The sequence below is a fragment of the Vulpes lagopus genome, chromosome 12 (genome assembly GCF_018345385.1).
Source record: "Vulpes lagopus strain Blue_001 chromosome 12, ASM1834538v1, whole genome shotgun sequence".
Classification (NCBI taxonomy): Eukaryota; Metazoa; Chordata; class Mammalia; order Carnivora; family Canidae; genus Vulpes; species Vulpes lagopus.
In genome coordinates, this window is record NC_054835.1 from 44,858,393 (window position 1) to 44,879,807 (window position 21,415).

At 37.6% G+C, this 21,415-nt stretch overlaps 1 protein-coding gene across 1 annotated transcript in view; it reads left to right on the forward strand.

Annotated features, from left to right (window-relative positions):
* EFCAB3 (EF-hand calcium binding domain 3) overlaps positions 1-21,415 on the forward strand; it is a 74,373-nt gene that overhangs the window by 8,941 nt on the left and 44,017 nt on the right. Inside the window, exons 5-13 of the mRNA XM_041726842.1 lie at positions 202-306; positions 778-906; positions 1,697-1,750; positions 2,205-2,309; positions 4,744-4,797; positions 7,031-7,135; positions 7,662-7,715; positions 12,972-13,025; positions 14,305-14,409. Of these exons, the coding sequence (XP_041582776.1) occupies positions 202-306; positions 778-906; positions 1,697-1,750; positions 2,205-2,309; positions 4,744-4,797; positions 7,031-7,135; positions 7,662-7,715; positions 12,972-13,025; positions 14,305-14,409 (765 nt within the window). The remainder of the gene's footprint in view (positions 1-201; positions 307-777; positions 907-1,696; positions 1,751-2,204; positions 2,310-4,743; positions 4,798-7,030; positions 7,136-7,661; positions 7,716-12,971; positions 13,026-14,304; positions 14,410-21,415) is intronic.

Here is a 21,415-nt window from a genome sequence, read left to right on the forward strand (position 1 = left end):
CTCTCTGTGTGTGTGACTATTATAAATAAATAAAAATTTTAAAAAAAAATTTTTTTTCAGGTATTGAATTTTACAATAACTCATGTATTTCAACTTCATCCTGCAGTTAGAAATAATGCTGTACTGGATTATGTTTTTCATAATTTAGAATAATTGTATTTTTTAATATTGTCACCTGAAATGATTCCCATCTATTCAAAGGAGAAAAGGTTGAAGCCAGTGACTTAAAAAATGTGCTGGGAAACATGGGAATTGAGATTACTGAAGAAGAACAGTTGATGCTGTCAAAAACTGTGCCAATCTCTAGTGAGTATTTAATATGCCATCATGGTGCTCAGGGAAATGGGGCACTGTGGGCTTCTGGGTGAGAATTGTCTAATGCCCTAAGAAACCTCCGAAGGAAAATGCAATCCAGACATAATAAACCCCATTCTTGTCCCTTGTGTTTTAGTTTGGAAGTGAGAAATTTACAGGTGAGAAATTCCTGTCTTTTTCATTCAGTCAATGGACATCTTGCTATATATTATACATATTATGAATGCTACACAGCTAAATTCTTCTTTAGTCCCTTGAGTGTACTCCATATTCTCAGTCCTTCCCCTGAGAGCCCTCCCATCTCCCCATAATCCAGCAACTAAAAAATAAACATCTGAGAGCAGGGAACCTCCAGGACCATATGCCTAAGCTGTCAGTATTTGATTCTGATTGGTCAATGATCCAACCGGTCAGTCCCTCAAAAATTCTACCTCCTGGGCACCTGCATATACTCGCCCCCAGAGACCCTACCAGGCCAGCCTGTGCTTCACCTGGGCGTCCTGCCCAGTCTCAAGGACCTCCATGTAGACATCCCTCCACTCTCCAGCTTGTATCCCCCAAGCAAGAGCAAGCCTGATCACCCACATCAGGGTGAGTGCTAGCACCCCTTATGGCAGAAGCAGCAGCCCAAGCAACAAATGCTCAATGCCCATCTATATTCTCCTCACATATACCGAAGGCTGTGGCCACTCCCTATGTCTAGCATTCCCCCAGATTGCTCTCAAGGGGCCAATTATGAGAATTGGAGCATAGTTAGGATATCAGCTCTGAGCGAACAGGGTAGAGATGCCGAAAGAAGCAGATGGACTATAATGGAGATGACCACGTACATATGCCAGGCGCTGAGTATTCAGTCAATGCTTCAGACACTCCTTCCACAGGAAAGGGCACTCTGAGACAGCACCTATGGAGATGGACTGGGCTGGCAAATGTCCCTTGTTCTCTGTCCCTGTTGAATTCCATTTATGAAAAGAGTTTGCTGAGAGAACAAAATTTAAATATTGTTTTATACTACTGTTTGGGTTGATAACTATTTTTAATAAAATCCCTTTATAGGCTCTACCATCCAAGCTAAACATACATTTATAAGAATACCTTATGGGCCTAGAGCAGAGGCAAGAAAAAGAGAAAGACAAAGAGGTCAAAGTACAGTTAAAGAAGGGAAAAATTAGAAGCACATATGTGGGTGTATTTGTGGCCTGCATCAGCTACTGCCGTGTGTTCCAACTAGGAAATAGATTGACCACATTGTGGGCATTCCTTTTATTATTATTTGACGGTGAAACAATAAATTTCTAGGGAATTATATAAAATGTCTTACAAAATTATAGAGTTCCTTATCCTTTTTTTCTCTTGACTTGAATTTTACCCTATTGCACAGGAGATGGAAAGGTGTATAAGAAGAGATTACTGAATACTGTGAAGCCTCTCAAAAGTAAGAATCATGAGAACAGCAGCTAAAATGTATTATGCTTTGCATTTGCTTTTTTTAAATTTCCAATTAGAATAATGCTATTCCATTATTCCACTGGTTTACTGACACTGAACTTGAACTTTATAACCTACCACTCTTCTGTAGGTATAACTACATTAGAGGAAGTTATTCTTAGTAATATGCAGCAAGTTCAAGATTCTGATTTCATTTACGTTGGTTATCTTTATCAATTCATCAGACTTATCACTCTTCTTTTTCATCCATGACTATTTCAATTAAAAGTTATAGCACAATGTTGAGGGCGCATTTTCTCTTCTCAGCTCAAACACTGACTATCTGGGTTCAGTTAAATGGCCATTATTTCACTCTGCAGTTACAGCAGATGCATACTCAAGACTAGCATCTTCCACTTCTTGTACTAACTTGTATTATTTACATCCTCTTTTTTCCTAAGGAAAACATGTCAGTGTCAAGAACCTGAACGCTATTGTAAAGAACATGGGGATTCAGCTTGAGAAAGAGGACTACCAGGATTTACTGACCCAGCTGCCCATTGATGGTAAGTATTTCAGATACCACCATACCTCAGGGCAAATCTTAGGGCTTCTATATGAGGGCTTCTGAAAGTCAAGCTATTTTTTTAATCTCTTTGAAAAAATTTATGAAATATTTCAAACATCTATCAAAACAGAAAACAAACAGTACAATGAACACTTCTGTAGCCACTGGCTAGAGTTAACAAATATTACCATTTTGCCATATTTCTTTCATATATCTTCCTTCCTTTCTTTCCCTCCTTGAACACTTTTTTTAATAAGACAAAGTTTCATTACTAATCAAATAAGACCAATTTAGTTGGATAAAAATGTCACACAGAGGCCAAGTAGAATTCATTAGAAAGAATTTGCTAAGGGGTAAGTCCCGGGCTAAAAGTCCCTGAATTAGAGAGCTCTTAGATTCAAACGCAGAGCCAGTGGCTCTGCCAATTAAAACTTGATGAAAGGGGCACCTGAGTGGAGTAGACCTAGGTGTCTGTTCATGTCATGATCTGGGGTTCTGGAATTGAGCTTTGCCTCAGGCTCCCTGCTTAGCGAGAGGAGTAGGCTTCTCCTTCTGCCCCTCCCCCTGCTCATGTTCTCTATCTCTATCTCTCTCTGTGTCTCTGTGTGTGTGTGTGTGTGTGTGTGTGTTTCTCTGTCTCTCTCAAGTAAATAAATAAAATCTTTTTAAAAACTTGATGAAAAACAACTTGTTAAGAGAGTCAGACAGCACATCTTTCAGCACAGCCAGCACAGGCCAAACCAAAATAGTTCTTCCCTAATTCAGGGTTTGTATCCTCAACCAATGGGAAGCTGGCAAATGCAGCTAAGGCAGGCCACTGTCAGCAGCAAACACCATTGCTGCCCCTCCCTGTAGCTGGCCTTACCATAGAAAATAGTTTTAGCCTACCCTATAGTTTAAAACTTCACTTTCCCTGGGTGATTATTCATTAGGTTGTCTGGTGCCTCTTCTTATCATGTAAAAATCACTATGAATTATTTTTCAGTTGTGACATTGTCCCCACATATTAGCCAGGGACCCTTAACATGCTTCATACCAGGAAAGGTGTTGTTACCGATGAGTATTTTGAGACCCTTGATTTAAAAAATTTTAAAAAGGGGACGTCTAGGTGGCTCAGCGGTTGAGTGTCTGCTTTCAGCCCAGAGCGTGATCCTGGAGCCCCAGGATGAAGTCCCACATCGGGCTCCCTGCATGGAGCTTGCTTCTCTCTGCCTGTGTCCCTGCTTCTCTCTCTCTCTGTCTCTCTTATGAATGAATAAATAAATAAAATATTTTAATGAATTAATTAATTAAAATAAAAAATTTTTAAAGAACAACAATTTTTTCTATTCCAAAAGCGACTACTGTAACCCTGGAATTTATTCATTCATTTAGCTAGCACAACTCTATATCCAAGATACTGAGCTGACAGTTTATACTTGGTTGTACAAAGAAAATTAAGGCATGATCTCTGCTCTCAAATAGTTTAATGTCGTGAGGGGTGGAGGTGAGGAACATAAAATTTAGAGAGTAAGATGATAGCATCCTGTTAAGGTTTAAGGGTCAGCTGCTATGTAAATAAATGATGTCTAGGTTTCAAATTCCATCTTGTCTATTGAAATATACCTCCTTATTGGGTCTGAAGAAACGGAGATCCTATTAGGAGGGACTACAGGTGATCCTTGAACAACACAGGTTTGACTGTGTGGATCCACTTCCATGCAGACCTTTTTTTTAAATAAATATAGTACAGTGGTATAAATGTCTTTTCCTTATGATTTCCTTAGTAACATTTTCTTTTCTCTAGCTTGCTTCATTGTAGGAATACAGTTTAGAATACATATGACATACAGAATATGTGTTAATTGATTGTTTATGTTATCTGTGAGGCTTCAGGTCAACAGTAGGCTCTTAGTAAAGTATTTGAGCAGTCGAAGGTAACACATGGATTTTGAACTCTGTAGGGGGGTTGGCACCTGTAATCCCCACATTGTTCCAGGGTCAACTATACTATTAAACCTGCTTAACCTCTGTGTTAAGGGTCATTTGATACTTTGTACAAAGTGGTATTCATTAAAGGGATGTTCACTTAAACTTTTTAATCTTTTTCTTTCTTCTTATTTTGAATTAAAAAGAGTAACTAAAGGGATCCCTGGGTGGCGCAGCGGTTTGGCGCCTGCCTTTGGCCCAGGGCGCGATCCTGGAGACCCGGGATCGAATCCCACGTCGGGCTCCCGGTGCATGGAGCCTGCTTCTCCCTCTGCCTGTGTCTCTGCCTCTCTCTATCTCTCTGTGACTATCATAAATAAATAAAAATTAAAAAAAAATTTAAAAAAAAAAAAGAGTAACTAAAGAAAACTATGAAAAACAGCTGAATTTGAACACTTTGTATTACAACTTAAATTTTTCATATCATTTTTCCAAGTCTGTGTGCCCAAATTGTCTTTTCTTAGAGAATAAAATGGTTGAGTTGAATGTTGTGATGGATGACACAAAAGCTTTTACAGGTAAGAAGTTGTGGGAAAAGGGAATTCATTATTAACTAAGATGTTAATGCTTTTTTAATATCTTATTTTATTTAAATTCAATTAGTTAACATATGGTTAATGTTAATTATAATGTATCATTAGTTTCAGATGTAGAATTCGGTTCTCATCAGTCATACAACGCCCAGTGCTGATTATATCATATACCCTCCTTAATGTCCATCAACCAGTTACTCCAATTCCCCACTCCTGCGCCTCCAGTGACCATCAGTGTGTTTCCTATGATTAAGAGTCTCATGGTTTTTCTCCCTCTCTGATTTCGTTTTATTTTTCCTTCCTTTCCCCAATGGTCCTTTGTTTTGTTTCTTAAATTCCACATGTGAGTGAAACCATATGATATTTGCCTTTCTCTGACTGACTTATTTTGTTCAGATAATACCCTCTAGTTCCATCCACGTTGTAAATGGTAAGATTTCATGCTTTTTGATGACTGAGTAATATTACATTGTATATATACCACATCTTCTTTATCCATACATCTTTTTTGTTTTGTTTTGTTTTTTATTATTTTTTTGGAGTTCAATTTGCCAACATATAGCATAACACCCAGTGCTCATCCCGTCAAGTGGCCCCCTCAGTGCCTGTCACTCAGTCACCCCAACCCCCCGCCCACCTCCCTTTCCACATCCCTTGTTTGTTTCCCAGAGTTAGGAGTCTCTCATGTTCTATCACCCTCACTCTTCATACATCTATCGATGGACATCTGGGCTCTTTCCACCGTTTAGCTATTGTAAACATTGCTCCTATAAACATTGGGGTGCAAGTGCCCCTTCAAATCACAATGTTTGTATCCTTTAGATAAATACCTAGTAGTGCAATTACTGGTCATAGGGTAGCTCTATTTTTAACTTTTTGAGGAACCTCATACTGTTTTCCAGAGTGGCTGCACCAGCTTGCATTCCTACCAATGCTGTAAAAGGGTTTCCCTTTCTCCTCATCCTGACATTTGTTGTTTCCTGACTTGTTAATTTTAGCCATTCTGACTGGTGTGAGGTGGTGTTTCATTGTGGTTTTGATTTGTATTTTCCTAATGCCAAATAACCTTGAGCATTTTTTCATGTATCTGTTGGCCGTTTGTATGTCTTCTTTAATGCTTTATAGAAAAAATATGTTTTTTAAAATATTTTATTTATTTATTCATGAGAGACACAGAGAGAGAGGCAGAGACACAGGCAGAGGGAGAAGCAGGCTCCGTTCAGAGAGCCTGATGTGGGACTTGATCCCGGGACTCCAGGATCATGCCGTGGGCCGAAGGCAGGCACTAAACCGCTGAGCACCCAGGGATCCCCAAAAAAGATATTTTTAAATAGTAGTTTTCTCTTCAGGCTATTATTGGCATGCTAAATTGACCCTCTACAGATTTACTGGTTAAATGTTTGTTTGATAACCTTACTGTTTGATTTGGTATTTTTCCTGTATAGACCTATATTATGTAGAGTTTGGGCCAATGTTTTCTGCTTCGCTATTGTTTAAACAATCAAACTATACCCTGAACACTGTTCAATCTCAAGATAAAGCCAGGAAATATGGTCACTATATCAGAAAACCCCATAATCCAGGAAATATAATGGCATTTGACTTAAACCTGGGATTATATATGCTTTTGCTTGAGTTAAAAGTATAAATTCTATTTCTGACATAATCTGTACACCCACATGTACTCTGAATCTACATAGGTTAACAAGTTTCACTGTCAATTTGCTCTCCTAATTAAGCTTATACCACATAGGTAATCTTTTTCATAATTTGAAATCCTTCCTAAGGGATCCCTGGGTGGCGCAGCGGTTTGGCGCCTGCCTTTGGCCCAGGGCGCGATCCTGGAGACCCGGGATCGAATCCCACGTCAGGCTCCCGGTTCATGGAGCCTGCTTCTCCCTCTGCCTGTGTCTCTGCCTCTCTCTCTCTCTCTCTCTCTCTGTGACTATCATAAATAAATAAAAAAAAAATAAAAATAAAAAAAAAATGAAATCCTTCCTAAAAAAATTTTTTTTTAAGATTTTGTTTATTTATTTATAGAGACACAGAGAGAGAATGAGAGGCAGAGGGAGAAGCAGGCTCCATGCAGAGAGCCCGCCGCAGGACTCGATCCAGGGTCTCGAGGATCACGCCCCAGGCTGCAGGGGGCGCCAAACCACTGCGCCACGGGGGCTGCCCCTAAAATTCTTACATGTTAACAATTTCCATCTTTCCAAAGGAGAGATAGTTAATGTCAATGATCTGAACAATGTGCTGAGGAAAATGGGGCTAGTACTCACTGATAAGGAAAAGCAGCAGCTGCTGAAAACTTTCCCCATTCATAGTGAGTATTTAGCACATCTTTGAAACCAGGATTGATGGGCATGTGTGTGTGTGTGTGAAAACTGCTAAAATTATATGTATATGTCCAATAAAACTCATTTAGAAAACACAGTTACACATAAGAAATCCTATTCTTGTCACTCCCTTTTGAACATTGAAATTGGTAACATCTTTCACTGGTTTCCATCATCAAGGTTAAATTATCCTGTCCCCCTGGAGTACTGTGCCACCTTAGTCATGACCCAAGGGAAAGAGGAAAGGCAGGGGAGTAAGAGTAGGAAGAAAAGAGAGTAGAAAAGAAATAGGGAGATAAAGACTGTTTTTAATTCAACCAATAGGTAGATTTATATCCATGAAGGTTTTATCTTTGGTTTCATTCCTACTTGAGAGTAAAATAAAATAAAATCCCAAACAATTCTGAAGGGGTTTTTTCCCTCTGAAATTATGGATGTCATATTGTCCTTGTGCTGTCTTTGTTAACCTTCCCTTCACTTAATCTCTATTCTTAATTGTGTCTTGTCTTACAGCCAATGGAAAAGTATATAAAAATAGATTGCTAAAAGGTGTGAAGGCCATCAATGGTGAGAAACATAATGAAAGAGCTAATAAAAATAAAATCCTTATGTTTACCATTTGCTTTTAAATGCTCCAACTTTGTTTCTTCCCATTTAACATATGAAGATACTAACATTTAGTTGAGTTAAATTGTCAGCAATTTAGTTCCAGAACAAGGAGGAGGCCTCAGCACAAAGAAATACTATATACTATAGATGAGGCATGTATGCTTTGATTCACCAGGGAAAAGGAAAAGGATTTTTTATTTCCCGTGTAGATACTGCCAAATGACCTTTCCAAGTTGGTATCTAGCAATGGTAACTCTCACTTGAAATGTGTCAGGGAGTCCCTTCCCTCAGGGAAAAGGAAAAGGATTTTTTATTTCCCGTGTAGATACTGCCAAATGACTTTTCCAAGATGGTATCTAGCAATGGTAACTCTCACTTGAAATGTGTCAGGGAGTCCCTTCCCTCAGGGAAAAGGAAAAGGATTTTTTATTTCCCGTGTAGATACTGCCAAATGACTTTTCCAAGATGGTATCTAGCAATGGTAACTCTCACTTGAAATGTGTCAGGGAGTCCCTTCCCTCATATCCAAGTAGATGTCTTCAATTTTGCTAATTTTTGCCTGTCTAATGAGCGAAAATAATACTGTATTTTACTTGTATTTTCATGGTTATTGATAAGGTTAGACATCTTTTCATATGTTACTGGCCATTTATATTCCTCTTATGAATTATCTATTTGTATATTTGCCTGTTTTTCTATTCTCAGTATGTTTTTTTATATATATATCAATGTGTGAGGGCTTTTTTTCTACCTTTGATGATGATCTTTATATAAATAAATAGATGAAATGCAACTAGAGTATGTTACAAGAAATAGCACTGGACTCACTGTCCACTACTCCTATTCTTATTCTTGGCAACTTCAATATCTTCCATATAGATCAGAGTTTTTGACTTTACCATGCAATAGACCCCTTTGACAGTATGATGAATGGATCACTTCCTAGTATAATACTTTTAAATGCATAAAACAAAATATGTAAGATTACAAAGAAACTATATTAAAATACAATTTATCAAAACATTGAAGATATCAATTATTAGTACTTACTGACACATTTAACAAGTTCTAGTAGTAGATCTAATAATTATTAGAATTTTTAAATAGTGATGAGCATAAGCAACATACTACCATATACCAATATACCAATATATTTGCAACAACTACCATATAATATGAAAATGTCAGTGATCTGTATTAGTAACAAAGTCATAGGTTTTGCTACTCCATGGTTTATTGCCTGCACTAATAATTGAAGAAAATGCTAGATTTAAGTTAGTGACTAGTGGAAATAAAGATGTACAGTTGACCCTCAGATGGTATGGGAATTAGGGGCACCAGTCCCCTTTGCAGTCAGAAATCAGCATATTACTTTGACTCCCCAAAAACTTAAAACTACTAATAGCTTACTGTTGACCGAAAACCTTACCAGTTACATAAGTAAACCAACACATATTTTGTTATATGTATTATATATTGTATTCTTACAATAAACTAGAGAAAAGAAAATGTTATTAAGAAAATCATAAGAAAAAATACATTTACAATACTGTACAGTATTTACCAAAAAAGTCCACATAAAAGTGACCCCCTGCAGTGCAAACCCATGTCATTCAAGGGTCAACTATATTTTTTCCCAAACTCAAAGATTCCTTGAATTCTATCATTAAACGGTCCATAACCCCAGGTTAAGAAATCCTGATTAAATCCTAATTAACTCCTGATATAAGTCACTCATCCAACACCCTGACCACCTATTCCTTGACCTCTCTAATTTCAGTCATCTTTTACTCCCATCCCCTTAATTGCTCCTCACATGGTGATGGCCTAGAGCTTATCCTCACCTAATACTTCATCAACCCCAAAATCTCTATTTCATATACCCACTTTCTGACCTTTATCCTTCCAGTTTATTTACTATGCAGACATTTCTGCCATAACACAATGTAGGAATGCCTGAAAAACCTCCCTTTCTATAAAACTTAAATTACCCACTAAAGTAATGGAGTTTATGGGGAAAATTGGAGAAGTCCATTCAAAATGTGTGCCATTTGTAACCAGAACACTAACAAAAGCAACAATACTGTGTGAGGAAGCTTAGCCCAGGTAAATAGCTCAGAGTAACTGGAGACTATTTAAAAAAATAGATATGCAGATCCACAAGGAAAGAGTTGAAAAGCTGGCTTGCAGCTCTGAAATAGTATAGATGAAAGCAGAACTCTGAGCCAATGAACCTGGTTCCCCTTCCTATATTACAGGCACTTATTTTAAAATTTTATTAAAATAGAACTGAAAAGGCCCCTGCTGTATCCAAACCAGAATTTTTTCTTTTCCTTCTGACATTTGTAATTCTAATTCTTTCACTTAGGAAAAAATGTGTGTGAACCAACACACCCTCCACATTGCTGTGACATTATTCCATTCAGCAGTTGAAATCTTAAACTGATGCTGTTGAACAGGTGTGGTAGCAGAACAGAATGCAAAACTTCAATTCGAGCTATTCACCAGCCACCTGTAATCTCAGCTCGCTTTGTAGGCTGGCCCTTCCACTTGTGCCCTAGATCTCCTTTCCACCTGCCTTCTCAAAGACTTAGGTCCTGCAGCTTTCCCCCTTTCTCTCTTGCATCATCAATTTCTCCCTCTATAGATTCCACTGACATGCAGATAATGCTTTCCTATTTCCCTTGTCCCCTGCCAGTTACCACTCCATCTCTTGGTTCCTCTTCACAGCAGAACCTTTCAAAAAGTTGTCTGGTGACTGATTGTAGCTACACTTGTGGTGAGCACAGCATAATGTATAAACTTGTCAAATCAGATGTTGTACACCTGAAACTAATGTAACATTGTGTTAAGTATGCTTCAAAAAAGAAGGAAGGAAGGAAGGAAGGAAGGAAGGAAGGAAGGAAGGAAGGAAGGAAGGAAGGAAGGAAGAAGAAGAAAGAAAGAAAGAAAGAAAGAAAGAAAGAAAGAAAGAAAGAAAGAAAGAAAGAAAGAAAGAAAGAAAGAAAGAAAGAAAAGAAAAAGAAAGAAAGAAAGAAAAGAAAAAAGAAAGAAAGAAAAGAAAGAAACCCAAACTTGTGGTTACTCTTTGTCTCCACTTCCTCACTGCTCCCATTCACCCTTTAGTGCTCCTTTCCTACCTTGGAATTGAACCAGCTCTCAATCATCAATGACCTCTATCTCTTGCCAAGGTTCATGGTCAAGTCTCTGTTCTTATTTTACTTGATATCTCAGCAGCATTTGACATAGTGACTAACCCCTCTTTATTGAAACATTTTTTTTCTCCAGACTTTTGAAGCCCCATACTCACCTGGTTTTTTCCTTTCCTCACAGAGAGCTGCTTCTCAGTTTCTTTTTCAGTCTCTGACTTTTTCCCCTGCAAGATCTGTAAATAATGACCTGTCTAGGACAAGACTCTTGGCTATGATTTTTTACCTGTATCTTCTTCCTAGGGGCTTGCATCCAGTCTCACTGGATCAGATACCTCCTTTAAGCTGATAAAAGCAAATTTATATCTCCAGTTCAACCTCCCTAAGTCAGGAATGGTATCTCAAACTAGCTATTTGAGTATCTCCACTTGGATGTCCAAAAGTCATCACAAATTTAATGGAATAGTAATTAATTCCCCTAAAAAGCCCTAAGCCCTCCTCATCTCAGTAATGGCATCCCATCTACCCTGCTGAGTGAGAAGGGGGGCGGGGTTAGGGGGAGATGAGGGGAAATGAATAGTTTTCTTCCTTGATTTCTCCTTTCCCTTATATCCCACATTTATTTTTTTAAAGATTTTATTAATTTATTCATGAGAGACACAGAGAGAGAGAGACAGACAGACAGACAGACAGACAGAGGGAGAAGCAGGCTCCATGCAGGGATCCTGATGTGGGACTCGATCCCGAGACTCCAGGATCACGCCCCAGCTGAAGGCAGGTGCTAAACTGCTGAACCACCCAGGGGTCCCTATATCCCACATTTAAATCTAGGTTCTACCTGAAAAATATGTCCTAAATCCATTTATCACCACCTATACTGCTGCAACCATAGCCCAAGACACGAGCATCCTTTTCCTGGGACACTCAGATCATCTCCTCTCTAATCCCCATTCCTCCAGTTTCCATATCCTGCATACAGTAGCCAGAGTGATCTTCTGAAAGCTGAAATCAGATCAAATTACTCCCCTTCTTCAGGGCCTCCAATGAATTCCACTACAACTAGAACAAAAATCACAACTTTATCATCAGGCCAACAATGCCCTTCACAATTTGGCCCGTGTCACACCAGCCTTTTCTCTGCCTCTCAATCATATCAAATTCTTCCCTGTCTTAGGGCTGTCACATGTACTGTTTTTCTAATTAGAATGCTCCTCCCCTAATTCTTTATATAACTATCCTCTTCCCAATCATTCAGGCCTCAACCCAAATAGATCCTCCTCAGAGAGGCCTTCCCTGACTTCCCTGTCTAAAGCAATCCTAACGTTACATTTTATTATATAACTCTATGTTATTTTTATAACATCTTAACAGTTTCTGAAATGATCTTTTTTGTTTTACATGTTGTCTGTTTCCCTCTGCTAGATGTATACTCCTTGACATCAAGAATTCTGCCAGCTGGTTTACTTTTGTATCCCCAAAGATTAGCAAAGTGCCTGACATATAGAAGCTACCCCCTATATGTTTGTTGATTAACTGATTACAATAAAAAAATACTCGAGGTCAGGTTCATTTGTTGTGTCTCCCTATACTGACCTCTAACCAATCACTGCTTAATTTAATCTTAACTCTGGTGGTCTCTAAAGCAAAGGGAAAAAAAAGAGATACAAGAATGATTCATTAGAAATTGAAAACTTGGGCAGCCCTGGTGGCCCAGCGATTTAGCGCCTGCCTGATCCTGCAGACCCGGGATGGAGTCCCACGTCGGGCTCCCTGCACGGATCCTGCTTCTCCCTCTGCCTGTGTCTCTGCCTCTCTCTCTCTCTCTGTGTGTCTCTCATGAATAAATAAATAAAATCTTAAAAAAAAAAAAAAAGAAATTGAAAACTTTCTTTATTTCTAAGATAACACTATTATCTCTGAGTCTGTAAAGTTCTAAGGAAAATTTGGGGGGAAAATGCTGAATTCTTCTAGCCTTCATAGTTTCAGAATTTATGCATCATAAATTTTGTGGGTCTCAGTAAGACCAGCTTATCTGATTCTTAAGCTTATCCTATCTGCCTTACAGGTGATAGAACAATTGGACTGAATCACTTGATGGATGCTATCAGTTACATCAAGGGTAAGTTGCAAGCTATGATGAAAGGATATTATAAGTAACACCTTAATGTTTTGCAGTTGGTAGGGAAAAATATTTCCCCTTCATATATGTTTAAATTCTTGCATATATATTCCATTTTTATGGATGTTTCTGAACTTGGGTAAACAGTAATTACTGTATGTTTATGTAACAATGCCCATATTCTCTGAAATTTTCCCCAAAGAGTTTTTCAACATAGTAATAGGTATCAAGAGCCAAAGAACTATTCTTTTTCCCCCACAAACCCCACTCACAGGAATTTATCCTCTGAAAATAATTAAGCTGAATAAAAGAAAAAAATCTTGGCCTAAAGCCCTTCAGAGAAATTTGAAACAGCCTAAATATCTAACAGTATGGGAATCACTACAGACACCATGGCCTGTTAGGCTAGTGGGATATTTGTGTTGAAATGTTAACCATAAAGATTATGTGGCAACTTGGTAATACGTTAATGATATCATATTAGGTTGGAAAAGCAAAATACAGAATTGTGTATATATTAAATTTCCACACAGTGAAAGTATAGCCTTATTGTCAAAGGCCAGAAGTAAAATATGAAAAACTACAAATGGTTTTTGTGGTAGGGTAGTAGAATTATATTTTTACCCTTTATTAATCTTTAATGTTGTTGCATTATTTTTATAATGAATGAGAAAAAAATTACTTCTGTGTTGAGATGAATAAAATTCTTGGAATGCATAGTGATCAGAGAAGCAAACTCCAAGCAAATATTTTTAAATAAAAATAAAATTTTAAAAAATGGTCTAGAGAAACTGAATTTTCAAGTAGGGTAGGAGGAAGGGTAAAAAGAAAACCAAATCCCTGTATGTAGTTTAACTTGCTATGGATTTTGCAATACCTCACCTGTCAATTCCTAACCTTGTAATGTACTTTCTTTTTTGTAGCCACCAGAATTAAAGACACAGGAATTTTTTCTTTTACAATTCATTCATTCATTTTAAAGAGAGAGAGAGAGCACAAGCGGAAGGAGAAGGGAGAGAGAGAGAGAATTTCCAGCAGGCTCCAGGTGCAGACTTTGTGCTGAACACAGATTCTGTCTCAGGACCCTAAGATCAAACCAAGAGTTGGATGCTTAACCAACTGCACCACAAGGGGCCCTGACACAGAACTTTTTCCGAACCTCCTGTTGATTTGGGGTATATATGTGGGCGATCATATATATATAAGTACAGATAACATTTTTCATCTTTTATAGATAGTTCTATAATATTTCCACTATTTGTTTCTTAATTTTTCTAAGGAGAGGTGATTGATATCCATGACTTAGAAAACTTTTTAGCAAGTGAAGGAATCAAGCTCACAGAAAAAGACATGAAGGAGCTGATGCCTCATTTGACAGTTAATGGCAAGTGTTTTAAAAATTCTCTTCTCTTCCCAGAAGTGTCTTTGTTATCCTGTATATATCATCCTCAGAAATGATCTTTGTCTTTTTATCACCTCAACAATGCTTCTCAAACTTGAACATGCATATGAATCACCTGGGCATTTGTTAAAATGCAGATTATGATTTGGGTCTAGGTTGGAGCCTGAAAAATTCTGCATTTCTAACAAGTTCTCAATGATGCCAATGCTACTGGTCCATGGACCACACTTTGCCTATAAAGGTCCTCAAAGATGAAGAAATGATACGTTAAGATTGTGCCCAGCCTTTCATTTTTTTAAGTCACAAGTACAAGCAATATGTTAAGGTATGATTCCAGTCCAAAAATAAGAATGAAAAATATTAGAGTAATTGAAATTTAAAAATAAAAATGAGTATTAAAGAAAGATATACAAGAGGAACCCAGGGAAGTTAAGGATTAATTGATTTCATTTATGTTTGCTCTTTTGTTTGCTTATTGCAATTTGTATTATTGAATCTGGCTACATGCTTATCTGCTGGCTCTTCTGTTCTATAGCTACTTTATTTTTTTTTTCTATAGCTACTTTAGATGAGTCTTTTTCTTTTCTATTTTCTTTGCTGTTCTAATTTTTTTTTTTTTTAAGGTGATCTGGGAGCATTTGCGGAGTAGCATTTCTTACTATCATGCTTCAGTGATGTTTCTGTGCATCTCTGACCTTCAGTGTAAAAGATTGTATATTGACTTCTTCAACCAACAAATATTTATTGATTACTGAATATGTCCAGGCATTATACTATGCACAGGAATATAAGAGTGAAGCAGGGAGTACAGACTTGGTTTCTCTGCTAAACCTAACTGAAAGTAGGAAGTAAAACACTGAACCAGTATGTTTCTCAAATCTTGGTTTTAAAGCAATAAATTTGAACTTACTCATTGCAAACATCACTTTCTGTTCTCTCCAGCTTCTATATCTTCTTATTCACCTAGACTTTCTTCCTCCCCTCTCTCCAATGGAGGAGAAGAGGCTCCTTTCAACACCTCCAAATCCATCGTTCTTGACCTGATCATTTCCTAGTTCTTCAAAAATTATTTTCTAAATTGAGATATTATTGACATATAACATTATATTTCAAGTGTACAACATGATGGTTCAGTTATTTTTATTTTAAAAGAATCGTTTCTTCAATAATTCCTTTCCAACACATTCAATTTCATCTTTCTTTCTACTCTATGAAGAGGCCACATAGTCCACCACTGCTTTTTTTTTTTTAAGTTGTTATTTATTTATTCATAAGAGACACAGAGAGAGAGGCAGAGTCATAGGCAGAGGGAGAAGCAGGCTTCCCTCAGGGAACCTGATGCAAGACTCAATCCCAGGACACCGGGATCACGCCCTGAGCCAAAGGCAGACACTCAACCACTGAGCCACCCAGGTGCCCCCTCCCACCACTGCTTTTAAAAACTAACCTTCAACTGGTTCTTCTGCCTTATAATCATAATCACTCATCCCTCATTCCTTTCTCAGCTCCCTTTTATAGGAGCCACTTCTGCTCCCTCTGTTCACATTCTCTCTGAATCCTTGCAATTGGCTTCTCTGCTCACATAGCCCTTGACTCAACTGAAATAGCCCTCAGAATCCGAAATTACTAATGATTTTCTTTGCCAGCTTCACATATTCTAGCTTCCAAATGTGGGAACAACTGAGGGTTTATTTCTCAGTCTTCTCAGTTTTAATTCCTTCCCACCCTTGATTATATCACTTCCTGAGGTGGCTTCATTATCAACTCTCCATGGCAGCAGATCTCAATTCATAGTGCAGGGACACTCTCTCTTTTGAGAGGTCCATGAGATTGAAACTATTTTTAAAATAACAGTAAAGGGCAGCCTAGGTGGCTCAGCGGTTTAGCGCCACTTCAGCCCAGGGCGTGATCCTGGAGACCTGGGATCAAGTCCCATGTCAGGCTCCCTGCATGGAGCCTGCTTCTCCCTCTGCCTGTGTCTCTGTGCCTCTGTCTCTCTCTCTCTCTCTCTCTCTCTCTCTGTATTCTCATGAATAAATAAAATCTTTAAAAAATAAAAATAAATAAAATAAAATAACAGTAAGACATTATTTGCCTTTGCCATTCTCATTCATTCACAAATGTACAATAGATTTTCTAATAAGCTACATGACATATCCACACATGATATCTGAAAAAGCTATTAAAATATTTCTTTTCTGGGTGCCTGAGTGGTTCAGTTGGTTGAGCAGCAAGCTCTTGATTTCCACTCAGGTCATAATCTCAGAGTCGTGAGATCAAGTCCCACATCCAGCTCACACGCACATACAGCCTGCTTAAGAGTCTCTCTCTCTCTCTCTCTTTCTCCCTCTGCCCCTCCCTTTGCCTCACACTCTCTGCCTTTCAATCAAAAATAATAATAATAATAAAATATTTTTTTCTGACTACATAACTCTGAGGCCAGATTTTCTTCAACAGAAGAAATATATCATAGCAAAATAAATGCAGAAACAGATTGAGAATCCCAGCTGTCTTCTATTAAGCCAGACATTAAAGAGATTTGCAAAAATGTAAAACAATGCTATTTTAGTTTAGGCTGCTATAACAAAAATACCATAGGCCGGGTGGCTTATAAACAACAGAAATGTATTTCTCACAGTTCTGGGACCAGAAGTCCTGAGATCAGGGTGCCAGCAAGGTTGAGTTCTGGTGAGAGCCCTCTTCTGGGCTTCAGATTGTCACCTTCTTATGGTATCCTCACATGGCAGAGAGAACAGAGCAGCAGGCTTTCTCCTGACTAATCCATTCATAAGGGTCTGTCTTCACAATCTCATCCTATCCTAATCACTTCCCCAAAGCCCCGCCTCCTAATACCTTCACACTGGAGATAGGATTTTAATATCTGAATCTGGAGAGACACACATTCAGTCAGTAATACTACCTTTCCCACTAAATTTTAATGCCTTAATTTTCTCATTTCCAACTGACACATATTTTTCATTAAAAAGTATGTTAACATGTACTGGATTTATTATTGCTATTTTATTTTATTTTATTTTTTTATTGCTATTTTAAAACCTTTTTGGGGAACGCCTGGGTGGCTCAATGATTGAGCATCTGCCTTTGGTCCAGGGCATGATCCCAGAGTCCTGGGATTAAATCCCACATTGGGCTCCCTACAAGGAGCCTGCTGCTCCCTCTGCCTGTGTCTCTGCCTCTCTCTCTGTGCTTCTCATGAATAAATAAATAAATAATCTTTAAAAAGAAATAAATAAAACCTTTTTTAAATTTCTCAGTTTTAATATCTAATATGGTAATTATAACCCACGTAATAGCTATAACACACAAACCTTTTGGAGGTCCTCAAAAATTTTTAAGAATGTAAAGAAGTCCTGAGACTAACATGTTTGTTCTCTGATTATTCTTTCTCACCACAGTTTTCAGTTGCCTGCTAAATCTTTTTTTTTTTTTTTCTTTTTTAAATGTCAGCTGAGTCTGGAAAAGATACTGCCAGATCCAAGTCCTGTAATATCCCTTCTCCACATGTAACCTTTGGAGTGTCATACCTTGAAACACAGAAAAGAGGAACTGTATTGAAAAAGTAGAGAGATTTGTCTCGCTAAGATTTATCCTTTCTTCCAATACACTCACCTGAGGGAAAAATGAATCTAATTCCCAAGCAAACCAGTGTCTCTAGTTCTTCTAACTCATGGGAGAAGTTCCAGCCTGCCATGGCATTTTAATAATTTCACAACTTTTATCAGTTTTTATGAGTTTTTTTATTTAAATTCAATTAAATTAACATATAGTATATTATTAGTTTCAGAGGTAGAGTTTAGTGATTCATCAGCTCATATAACACCCAGTGCTCATTACATCACATGCTTTCCTTAATGCCTGTTACCCAGTTAACCTTTCGCCCACCCCCCTCCCCTCCAGCAACCCTCAGTTTGTTTCCTCTAGTTAAGAGTGTCTTATGGTTTTGCTCCTTCTCTGATTTAATCTTATTTCATTTTTCCCTCCCTTCCCCTATGATCCTCAGTTTTGTTTCTTAAATTGCACACATGAGTGAAATCATATGATAATTATCTTTTTCTGACTTATTTTGCTTAGCATAATACCCTCTAGTTCCATCCACATTGGATGCAGAGAAGAGGAACCCTCTTGCACTGTTGGTGGGAATGCAAGCTGGTACAGCCACTCTGGAAAACAGTATGGAGGTTCCTCAAAAAGTTAAAAATAGAGCTACCCTATGACTCAGCAATTGCACTACTGAGTATTTACCCAAAAGATATAAACATAGTGATCCAAAGGGGCACCTGCACCCCAACGTTTACAGTAGCCATGTCCACAATAGCCAAAATATGGAAAGAGCCCAGATGTCTATCAATAGATGATCAGATAAAGAAGATATGGTATATATACACATGGAATATTAATTACTCACTTTTTATGTGACTTCTCTGTGTCTGATTCAAATGCTTTACAGGAAATGGGAAAGTTAGAGTACATTCAATAATAGAGGGCCTGAAGAAGTTTAAACGTGAGTGGAAATTCATGATTCACTTTATAAAAATGGATAATCTGGTGCTATGAGTTTATTTTTATATGTGTTTTCTCAGTTAAAAAAGTAATACATATTCATTATAGGAAATTTCTATGTTCAAAAAGTGAAAGAATGAAAAAAAAAGTGAAAGAATGGAAAAGGAAAATTTTAGTAATTTCTAATCCTCTCAATGATAATCTATAACTTTTCTCACCCTTAATTTTTCCCCTTATACATACAAAATTTTTGAACAAATTTGTGCTTTAAAGTCCTGCTTTCAAAGTACATTTCCATTTTCTTATTAATACTTGAAACTTACCTATTGATAGGTACATCTGATGACCCCAAATTCCTTTTTGGATGCCTGTGAAATTTAACACATAACCTCAGTACTTTCTGTTTGCAGGCCTCTTAACATATTTATTTCTAAAATAAGTTTCCCAATGCCAAATACCACCGTCTGTACTTACTTAGAAAAGAATGAATGGGAGGTTTGAAAATGATGCTGTGAAACTCGTCAGGAGAGGCAAGTTAAAACTTGTCTTCTGCCCTCTTGCTCCTAACACAACCTCAATCCGTACTTCAGTCTCCAGTCATTTTGATTTGCTCTCTATACCAGCATTTTTCAATGAGAATGATTTTTTTTAATTGATGTATCTCTGAAAGCCTGCTTGTGTTTCAAAAAGAAGAACTTAAGAATAATTTAAGGTGTTTTATGTAAGTATCTACAAAATGAATCTTAATAAGAGAAGATAAATTTAAATTCTGGGCACCCACACTTAAATTTCCAAATGAGTCCTGTTGTCTGTTGTATTTTATTATTTGCAAAAGAAAAAAAGATGTCTTTGAATAGGTCCCATTCTATCCCATATATTGCTGCTTCTGACGCTGGTGCCAGAAAACTTTCAAAAATGTCTGCTTAGTAGCTTTTAACCCCAGCATTTAAAATCATGATGATAAATTTAGAGATATTAGAAGCAATCCTCTGTGATCCTGTATAAGATCAGTGTTCATCTGGGCAGCCCAGGTGGCTCAGCGGTTTAGTGCCACCTTCGGTCCAGGGCCTGACCCTGGAGACCCCGGATTGAGTCCCACGTCGGGCTCCCTACATGGAGCCTGCTTTTCCCTCTGCCTGTGTCTCTGCCTTTCTCTCTCTCTCTCTCTCTCTCTCTCTCTCTCATGAAAAAATAAATAATTTTTAAAAATCAGTGTTCATCAATAAGCATTTATTGAGTACCTAATCACTGTGAAAAAGAAAGTTCAGCAATAAAAAAGAGACAAGCTAAGTTCCTGCTCTCAGCAAGACTGTTTTTGAGTAGATAGTATATGCTCAATAAATGCTTGCGGATTTGACTAATAGAAGTTCTAGTCTCCTGCTTTCAGATAATGGAAGATGCACTAACCCAAGCAGCTTTATCAAGGTCATTCTCATAGTAACCCTCCCAATCTGGGCCACTCAAAAGAAGTAGTTATATAACGCTATATAAAACCCCAGGGGACCTAAGTGAGTCACCCAAATCAGAATCCATCGTTAAAAACCTTTTACAAAACAGAAAGAATACAACTTGCCAGTCCTGTCTGCTTGCTTTTCCATCCTTCTTTTTTATCCTCTTCCATTTCTTCTTTCTACCTGTTTTTCTTCTCTTTTCCCTGTCTCTATTAATAGACTATTTTTCTCTCACTCCTGCTGCCACTTGTTTCCCTAGTACTGTTGCCTTTTTCTCTTGTGTTTCCAGTCTCTATTAAACATACATGTTTCACATGCCTACCCTGCTCTCCAAGCACTTGCTTTTTTCACTACGTAACCCCATTCCACTTGTTGCCACCAAAAGTATCTTATTCTGTGAGGTCCACTGTGCATTAAAGAATATGTAGACATTGAAAAGTATGTTTCATAATTTTAGAAACTTCCAACAGTAGTGTCTATTACACAAATTCACCAGATACTACTTAAAGTCCACTTATTAACTTTTCTTATGGATATAGGTATTAAGGGAACAGATTTATTTCTGAATACAGTATTAACATTTTTTGTACATTCAAACACATGCTACCTATGATTTAATTTTTCACTCTCAAATTTCTGATGACTAGACTCATTTTTTAGAGAGTGGCATTTTTTTTTACACTTATGTATCTTTTTCTCTCCAATTTCCATTTCACCATTTCTATTTTTCTAAGGAATAAAAGTAAATTTCAGCTAAGTGTAATAATATGAATATGACACTTCTATGTGAACATCAAGACCTGTCAATAATTCATGTCATTTGATGTTAAACATTCAAATTTCACCTCTGGCCTGCAGTGGTATAGGTTGTAGGGTTCTATATGAGATTTTCTAAAACCATACTTACTAGGTCTATAGGGGAAAACTCTAATATACATTTAGAAAAAACCTACTGTGTAAAATCTGCCTCTTGTCAGAAACAGTAATCTTCCATGTCACATTGCTAACCAGAGTGG